Below are 8,293 nucleotides of genomic sequence, written 5' to 3' on the forward strand. Positions count from 1 at the left end.
AATGTCTTCCCCCATTCCCACCCTCCCAAGGTGGGGCTTGAACTCTGGACCTGGGTGTTTTTCCCTTAGCTTTTTCACTCAAGGTTGGTGTTCTACCATTTGAGTCACAGCTCCACTTCTGGCCTTTTGGTACTTAATTGGAGATAAATGTCTCACAAATTTTCCTACTCTAGCTGGCTTTGACCCTCAACGATCAGATCTCAGCCTCCTGAGTAGATATGATTACAAACACGAGCCATCTATGCTTAGATCAAATGCCTCATTTTTAAAAGACTGGTATCAGTGTCTGCCTCAGCCTCCTCTAAGCAATACTAAAGCAAGAGTTTGGTGAGAAATTCATGTTTTCTGATACAGATGAAAACAGCATTTTTAAAAATGAAGCATTCGTTTGTATGAGTACCTTAAAATATCTTGAGTGCATCCAGTGGTGCATAACAATCCTTTAGGGGAAACCTACAAGCCATAAGCCATCTAGAATGGTCTTTAGGGAGAGGGTGCCATCACTACCAGCCAACAGTGCACTTGGTAGGATAGCTGATCACAGTCAGATTCTTACAAGAGGAATACTCTGATAAGCCTGGAAGGGAAGCTCATTTGGCCAATGGGAACCAGGTGATCAGCGACTTTATGGGCATGGGAAGGCTGGAGCAAGCCTGGCACATCATTGAAGAGGGAATGGCTTATTTTGCACAGAGTAGTTGAAAAGAATAAATGCAAGAGCACAAGAGTGGACATGACTTTCATGCATAGTGGTACAGAATACCTGTATAGTGTATTGGATCCTGCAGGTATCCTGTTCCCCTTCTCTCATTCACTCATAGAGGAACTGACTTCTGCTTTTGACTTGGTGATCAAAGCCCCACTCTTGGAGTCTCTTGCTTTTGATGATTTTCCAGTGCCAGGCAGCCACCTCCCCAAGGTGGGGGGAAGAAGTCAGGGTCTCTTCCAGTTCTTAGTAGGGGTCATAATATGATCACATCATAGACAGGGATTGGTGGCTCACACCTGTAATCCTAGCTACACAGGAGGCTGAGAAATGATGACAATTCAAAGCCAACCTGGCCAGGAAAGTCTGTGAGACTCTATCTGTAAGGTCCGCTCCTGGATGGCGAGCAGACTCCACCCTCCTCGCAGCAAAGTCCCCACCCAGTAACACTTTCTACAAATTAACTACTGAAAAAGCTGGAAGTGGAGCTGTGGCTCAAATGATAAGAGTGCTAACCTTGATCAAAAAAGCTAAGGGACAGCTCCCTAGACCTGAATTCAAGACACAGTACCAGAATAGTAAAAAATTAATAATGTGATCTGTCACAGTAACCCAGTAAACACCATAAAAACTGAGTTATTTCCTGAAGGGTCAGGAAGCATTCTAAATTCCTTCCTCTGGCCTCACCTTAGTCTGGAAGGTGCTGAAATCTTAAGTCCTTAGGATTTACATCGGTGTGTGGTTTGATTTTAGTTTGAGCAAGCAGCTCTAGACACTCCGGCCACACAGCTGGCGGAATGGGCACATTGCTTGAATGTCGCAAAACAAAACACTGTCAGCGTCCAGCGTTGCATCCGTGGGATCAGGAGCCCAGGGAAGCAGGCCAGATCGAACCCAGGAAGTACAATGGAATCAAGGTCCCGCAGATGGAGATCTTAGAGTAGGCACTGCTGGAGGTACTGAGCACGCAGAAAATCAAAGCGGGGTTCCTATGCCCTCTAGTGGCCATTCTAGGCCGTCGCACATCTTCCCGGGCTGGAGGCCACCCGCTGGTCGTCAACCACTGTCTAGTGAGACGCCTTCCTCACTGGAGGACCCGCTACCGCCGCTCCCACAGCTTCACTGACATTGCCGACATAAACCTTTGGCGGCTTGTGACCTTGGCCGGTGTCCGCAGGACCCTCCCACCCGGAGCCCGGAGCAGTGAGAGTGCCCCGGGCCACCCTGTTCCACCGGAACCGCGGGGCGATCGGCTCCCACAGGGGCGTGTCCACGAGGCCCCGCCCAACCCCGTCCCCTCGGCCACGGGGGCGTGTCCACGAGGCCCCTCCCAACCCCGCCCCCTCGGCCACAGGGGCGTGTCCACGAGGCCCCTCCCAACCCCGCCCCCTCGGCCACAGGGGCGTGTCCACGAGGCCCCTCCCAACCCCGCCCCCTCGGCCACAGGGGCGTGTCCACGAGGCCCCTCCCAACCCCGCCCCCTCGGCCACAGGGGCGTGTCCACGAGGCCCCTCCCAACCCCGCCCCCTTGGCCACAGGGGCGTGTCCACGAGGCCCCTCCCAACCCCGCCCCCTCGGCCGCAGTGACAAGTGCCCCGGCTTCCAGTCCCGGTGACACAGCCGCCGCCAGCCACCGTCTCTGTCTCCTACCGACTTTGGCTCCACCGCCACCACCATGCCTCGGGGCAGCCGCAGCTCGGCCGCTCGGCCAGCCAGGTGTGAGGGGCCCCGAGTCCCGGGAGGAAGGGGGAGAGAGAAACGTGGGCCTCGCATCCCGCGAGGGCATCCGGAGGGTGACCTTGAGTTCGATCGCGCCATCTTGGCGGGGGGAGGGCGCCGCGCAGCCATCGCGTGTCCCGGACGGTGCGCTCCCCCTTGCTGGGGACGAGCAGGGGTCGTTGCCAGGACCTGCAGACCCGACAGGTCCTTGGCTTGGGATCTGGCCAGAATTAATCTTGCTTCCTCCCCCGCTTCGCCATTCCCTACCTCTGCAGCCGTCTGGCCACAACTTCTGCCCATCCTCCCGCGCACCCACCACCCTCCGCTGCCGCTCCCGCTCCGGTTCCATCGGGCCAGCCGGGCCTCATGGCACAGATGGCGTCCACAGCCGCTGGGGTAGCCGTGGGATCGGCAGTGGGACACGTCGTGGGCAGCGCTCTTACTGGAGCCTTCAGTGGAGGAAGCTCTGAACCTGCCCAGCCTGCCGCCCAGCAGGTGAGCAGCAGGGCCCAGGAGAAACGGTTCACTCAGGGAGGGGTGTCTCTGGCAGGCTGCCCTTGTTCCTCCTTGAAAGGTAAACTCTCTGGGCTCCCAGTGACTTAACACCAACCAGCCCTTTAAAGATAAGGAACAGCTTGGCTCAGGTGGGCTTAAAAACTTGCCCAAGGACACCTAACACGAAGTGGAGGCAGGATGTAGAATTTCCCAAGCTCTTGTTTTCCTCATTCAGGCCCAATATTGTAGCTCCTGTGTCCAAGGATGAAGGTCAGTTCATAACCAACAGCTCCTGTTCCCTGATGACCTATCTCCTCCCACTGAAGCTCAATTTGTCTTGAGCCAAATCCAATTTCAGTTTAGCATCTGGGTAAAGGGTCATGAAGATCACTACGGCTGAGCCAGGATGGTGCTAGAATCTTGGGGGTGGGGCTTGTACTCAGAGTGTGCAGGGCTTTTCTAGAATTTTCTCTTCCTTCTTCACAAGCCCCTCCCTCCTTTTTCTCCTCCCTCTCTCCCTTCCTTTCTTCTTTTTTTCTTTCCTTTCTTTTGCTTGAATGCAGGGCCTGGGTACTGTCTCTTAGCTTTTTAATCTTAGGCTAGCACTCTTCTGGCTTTTTGGTGGTTAATTGGAGATAAGAGTCTAATGGACTACCTGGTCCGGCTTTAAACCTGGGTCCTCATATCCCAGCCTCCTAAGTAGATAGGAGTAAAGGCATAAGCCACTAGCATCCAGCAACAAAAACAGTTTTGAAGCATCAGGAAACCCTGGCTATACCATCTTAATGGATTTTAAAAGGCTGCTGCTACTGGCTCATCTCCATGGGTAGAACAGCTATGGTTAGGCAGGCACAAGCTGGCACTGGTCAGCCAACCTACCTGGGACCCTGGGGACACTGGGCTGGGAATTTGTAGAGAGGCAGGTAGCCTCCTGCTTTGAAACTCACTTCTGGGTACCAACCTTGAGTGACCCTGCTGTCTCTTGTATTGTCCATCCTAGGCCCCTGCTCGTGCTGCCCCTCAACCCCTACAAATGGGGCCCTGCTCCTATGAGATCAAGCAGTTCCTGGACTGCTCGACCACTCAGAGTGACTTGTCCCTGTGTGAGGGCTTCAGTGAGGCCTTGAAGCAGTGCAAGTACAACCATGGTGAGCAATTGGATTCCAACCCTGGTAGGGACTGGGAGGGGCAAACCTTCTTGCATCTGCAGGCTGATCACCAATGTATGCTCCCTCTTCTTCCTGCTTCCCCACAGGTCTGAGCTCACTGCCCTGAAGAGTCCTGGGCCATAGCCCTGCTCTCCCCCATCCCCTCACCGACAGCCGGACTATGACGGTAGATTGTAGCTGGGACTAGGAATAAGGAAGATGTTTCTCACCCCATGTATAATACCAAAAAAAAAATGTGCAATTAAAAAGTTTATTTTCGATCACAACCTGCTATATGCCCTCTTCCTGGCCTGTCTGCCTGGAATACACTGCCTGTTGAGGGGTGGTCAGTGGGAAGAGATGCAGGTCTCATTGTTGTATGCTATTTTAAACACGCATGTTGGGTGGTGAGAGAAGAGCCCTGGTTTCATCTGTACTATAGCCAAGGATACTTTGGGCAGCTCAAAGTAGAATGATAATTAGCCAGATGCTGGTAGCTCATGCCTGTAATCCTAGCTACTCAGGAGGCTGAGACTTGAGGATCACCGTTGGTAGCCAGCCTGAACAGGAAAGTCAATGAGACTCTTAACTCCAATTAACCACCAGAAAACCGGAAGTGGGCTGTGGCTTAAAGTGGTAGAGTGCTAGCCTTGAGCAAAAATGCTCAGGGACAGTGCACCCAAACTCTGAGTTCAAGCCCCATGAATGACAAAAAAAAAAAAAAGAAAGTGATGAGGCTTTAGACTGTAGGTCACAATCTCAGGACACTGTTGTCTTTGCCCACAGGGAGACCTGCCCCCTTCACCCTTCTGTTTCTGCCTGGGTCCCTTTCTCTGTTCCTACATTTTAAGGGTTTCCCCAAGAGTCCCACATTCTGTCCTTGCCCCTCTAGCTGATGCAACTTCTCAGTAATTTCTAGGTTCTGAAAGAGGAGTTCTGCTGGGCTGCTGTTGGTTTGCAGCTGATCACATGAGGCAGAGGTTATAGTTAGCTTCCTTAGATCTAAGTCCAGCTTGGCCACTTGGCTATGATATGTCAGGTCACAAGGCCTGTTGGGACAGAAGAATAGGCTCTTCAAACCTAGTACAGGCTGTTTCATCACATATATTCACCGAGTTCGTTTAGCAGAACACTGACTCTGTACCACACTCTGTTCCTAAGCACTGAAAGCATTCCTGCTCGAAAGGTGCTTATATTCCAGCTAGGTAGTAGAACATCTGGATACAACATACAGATGTTGTGTGGGTTTAGTATTGAGGGTTTGCCTCAGCATGCCTTGTGTCTAGCCCTCAGGAAGTGATCCCATTTTGGGGTGTTTCTTATTGTTCATACCTTTTCTGTACCTGGCTCCACCTAGCGGGTCCTGGATGGTATGGAGCCTACTCTTCCGGACCTTGAAGGGGGGTCTTGCTCCTGGAGGCCATTCCTAGTGCCCAGGCGTCTCCTTCGCCTGTTGCTCATGGCAGAGAGACCTGACAGCCGGCGCAGTTCCTCTGGAAGACCCAGGATATCCTGCTGGTGGGAGCTGGGAAAACCCAGTAATTCCTGCTGGCATGTCCCCTTTCCTAACTCAACGCTAACACTCACCTACCAACTCTGGACTCTGGTCATCTAGGTTTTCCAACAGGGACTCATAGCAGTTGGGGGCTCCATTCTCTCCCTCTGTGGAATATAGAGAAAAGGACAAAGGACTCCCTGTCACTCTGAATATGAATGCTGGAGGGTTGGGGGGGCTAGGCGGGGTACTGGATCCCAGGTCAGGTAGGGGAGGGGGCAGGGCCTTGAATGGTCTGACCTGACATGACTCTTACATTCCATCATAGCTATAAAGGAGAGTGTTGGGTTCCACTTACTGATGACGCGCACCAGGACATAGGTCCTTCGCTCCTGCAGCAGGGAACTGCCCATAGAGGGTGTGGGAGAGGCCTCCAGGCCCTTATCCAGGCTTACTAGATGCCCATCCTCAGCCAAGAGGGCGATGGCCACTGGGAGGACATGGAGATTGGTTGAGCAAAGCTGGCACTCCTGCCTGGGGACCCACAGCCCCTCTTCCCCGGACGTTTCCCTGACCCCTCACCATCTGAGGTGATCTGCCCCTTCTGCTTCAGGTGAGCAGTGAGGGTTACAAGGCTGCACCAGGGATTCACCAGCATCCAGCAGCCTGCTGTGAGGAAGGGGCAGAAGTGAGTATGTGGGATCCCTGCATGTCTATCCCCTCTCCAGAGCTGCAAATAGGACTAAGGAGCTAGGTCTGGGTAATGGGCACAATAGTCCAGACAATTGCTGTCTACCTGTGTTGGAGACTTACTCCTGCCTAGAGATGGGATTGGACCTATCAGACAGGATCCCTAGTATTGGCTACGCCTAGTTAACCCCGCCCCCCTGCGCATTAGGACGGCCCCTGGCGCTGACCACGCCTCTCCGGAGGGGCCCTCCTCCAAGCGCTGCAGGCCCGCCCCCTCCACCTTCCAGAAAGGGGCGGGAGGGGAGGGTGGGGGGGATAAGCAACTACAGCTTCAGACGCAATCTGAAGCAATCTGAAGCTTGCGTCGTGCAAAACTGGGCGGCACGGTGGCAGGTACTTGTCCGGTGGAACCCGCGTCAATGATCCATACCAGACAAAGCTTGGGCGTTCGCTTTGCCTCCTCCCTAAGCCCCCTTCCCCAAACCTCCATTCCTCTCCCTCTTCCCCGCACCGCTCCATCCTTCCTCCAGCTCCCCGGAGACTTGCCTCTGAGGCTGCTCCCCCATTCCCACGGCTCCCTCCCCCACTCACCTCCAAACTTGACGGTGATAAACATGGCTTACAGCGGGGAAGAAGACAGACCCGGAGGCTTTGATATCCTGACTCCTGCCACAGATTTGAGTTCGACTGCGGAGTGGGACCCGATCGCCGAGGTGTGTGCTGGTGAGGGTGGAGGGAGGGGTGTGCCCAGACTCCAGCTGAAGCACCTGCTCAGACCGAGGCCTCTGGAGCCCCTCGTCCTGCCGCCTCTGGCTGGGTCAGAACAGCACCCCCATCCTCCCAGCTGGTCTCCAAGGCAGTGAGAGCCGCCAGTCTCGACAGGAAATGCCTTACCCCCTGTATCCTGGAAACGACCTTGATGGGGCGGACTCCTAAGGCGGGGCTCCGCGCAGCCCGCAGTGGGAATCCAGACCCGGGTTCCAGAGGCTCGGGATGATTGCTGCGGAGACAAGCCCTCCAGGGAAGAACAGTCCTCATCCAGTGCCTTTTTCCTGCCTCCCGGATTTCTAGCTATCCTTGTTTCTTTTTGGCCATGGCTTGAGTTTAGCGTTAGCACAGCGCCTCTCCAGTTTTCTGGTGATTAACTGGAGAGGAGTCTCTCGGACTTTCCTGCCTAGGCTGGCTTTGAGCCCCAATCCTCAGCTCTCAGCCTCCTGAAAATAGCTAGGATTATAGACATTAGCCACCAGCGCCAGGCTTGCCCTTGTTTCTTTTCCCCCTTGTTACTTGAATGTATTGAGGTATATTTAAAAATAGTAAAATGAGGTATATTTAAAAATAGTAAAATTTACTTTTTCTCTTCTTCTGTCGGTCGTGGGGCTTGAACTCAGGGCCTGGGTGCTGTCCTTGAGCTCATCAGCTGAAGGCTAGTGTTCTACCACGTGAGCCACAGCACCACTTCTGGTTTTCTAGTGGTTTATTGGAGATAAGAGTCTCAGGGACTTTCCTGCTGGGCTGGCTTTGAACCATGATCTTCAGATCTCAGCCTCCTGAGTAGCTGGGATTACAGGTGTGTGCCACCAGCGCCAGCAAAATTTACTCTTTTCTATGATTGCTCTGTGTGTGTGTGTGTGTGTGTGTGTGTACTGGATAAGTCCTCTACAATTTGAACTATGGCTCCCATTTCCACCCTTTTTGTAATTTTTTTTTGGAGGGGGTCATGGGTCTTGAACTCAGGGCCTGTGTGTGTCCCTGAGTTTTTTGCTCAGGACTTGTGCTCTATCACATTGAACCACAGCTCCACCTCTGGGTTTTTGGTGGTTATGAGAGGTAAGAGTCTCACAGACTTTCCTACCTGGGCTGGCTTTGAACCCTGATCCTCAGATCTCAGCCTCCTGAATAGCTAGGATTACAAGCGTGACATACCAGCACTTGGCTATTTTTTTTTTTTCCCAAGACAGGATCTTACTAACTTGCTAAGATTAAATTCAAATTCAAGGTCCTCCTGCCTTGGTTTCCCAAGTGAGTAGCTGGGATTAC

At 53.2% G+C, this 8,293-nt stretch overlaps 2 protein-coding genes across 2 annotated transcripts; one reads left to right on the plus strand and one right to left on the minus strand.

Moving 5' to 3' along the window:
- Positions 1-2,294: 2,294 nt before the first annotated feature.
- Chchd10 (coiled-coil-helix-coiled-coil-helix domain containing 10) lies at positions 2,295-4,355 on the plus strand. The gene is made up of 4 exons (XM_042666226.1): positions 2,295-2,422; positions 2,701-2,920; positions 3,921-4,068; positions 4,176-4,355. The coding sequence occupies exons 1-4, from the start codon at positions 2,382-2,384 to the stop codon at positions 4,193-4,195; spliced, it is 429 nt and encodes a 142-aa protein (XP_042522160.1). The 5' UTR covers positions 2,295-2,381; the 3' UTR covers positions 4,196-4,355.
- A 417-nt stretch (positions 4,356-4,772) lies between these two features.
- CUNH22orf15 (chromosome unknown C22orf15 homolog) lies at positions 4,773-7,366 on the minus strand. Its single transcript, XM_042666317.1, has 6 exons — positions 6,845-7,366; positions 6,146-6,232; positions 5,922-6,053; positions 5,656-5,730; positions 5,401-5,561; positions 4,773-5,117 (listed from the first exon to the last, which is right to left on the minus strand). Exons 1-5 carry the CDS (start codon positions 6,867-6,869, stop codon positions 5,422-5,424), a joined length of 459 nt encoding a protein of 152 aa, XP_042522251.1. The 5' UTR covers positions 6,870-7,366; the 3' UTR covers positions 4,773-5,117; positions 5,401-5,421.
- Positions 7,367-8,293: the final 927 nt, after the last annotated feature.

Source organism: Dipodomys spectabilis, unplaced genomic scaffold (assembly GCF_019054845.1).
Source record: "Dipodomys spectabilis isolate Male_0828 unplaced genomic scaffold, ASM1905484v1 ptg000363l, whole genome shotgun sequence".
Lineage (NCBI taxonomy): Eukaryota > Metazoa > Chordata > Mammalia > Rodentia > Heteromyidae > Dipodomys > Dipodomys spectabilis.

Excerpts from the sequence above, each read along its gene's own strand:
- Chchd10 (XM_042666226.1), top strand. The coding sequence starts at position 2,382 with ATGCCTCGGGGCAGCCGCAGCTCGGCCGCTCGGCCAGCCAG. Across the intron at positions 2,921-3,920 it reads CCCAGCCTGCCGCCCAGCAG|GCCCCTGCTCGTGCTGCCCC; the intron begins GTGAGCAGCAGG and ends TGTCCATCCTAG. Across the intron at positions 4,069-4,175 it reads GCAGTGCAAGTACAACCATG|GTCTGAGCTCACTGCCCTGA; the intron begins GTGAGCAATTGG and ends GCTTCCCCACAG.
- CUNH22orf15 (XM_042666317.1), bottom strand. The coding sequence starts at position 6,869 with ATGTTTATCACCGTCAAGTTTGGAG. Across the intron at positions 5,731-5,921 it reads TGTCCTGGTGCGCGTCATCA|AGGGAGAGAATGGAGCCCCC; the intron begins GTAAGTGGAACC and ends TATATTCCACAG. Across the intron at positions 5,562-5,655 it reads CCAGAGTCCAGAGTTGGTAG|AGGAACTGCGCCGGCTGTCA; the intron begins GTGAGTGTTAGC and ends TGGGTCTTCCAG.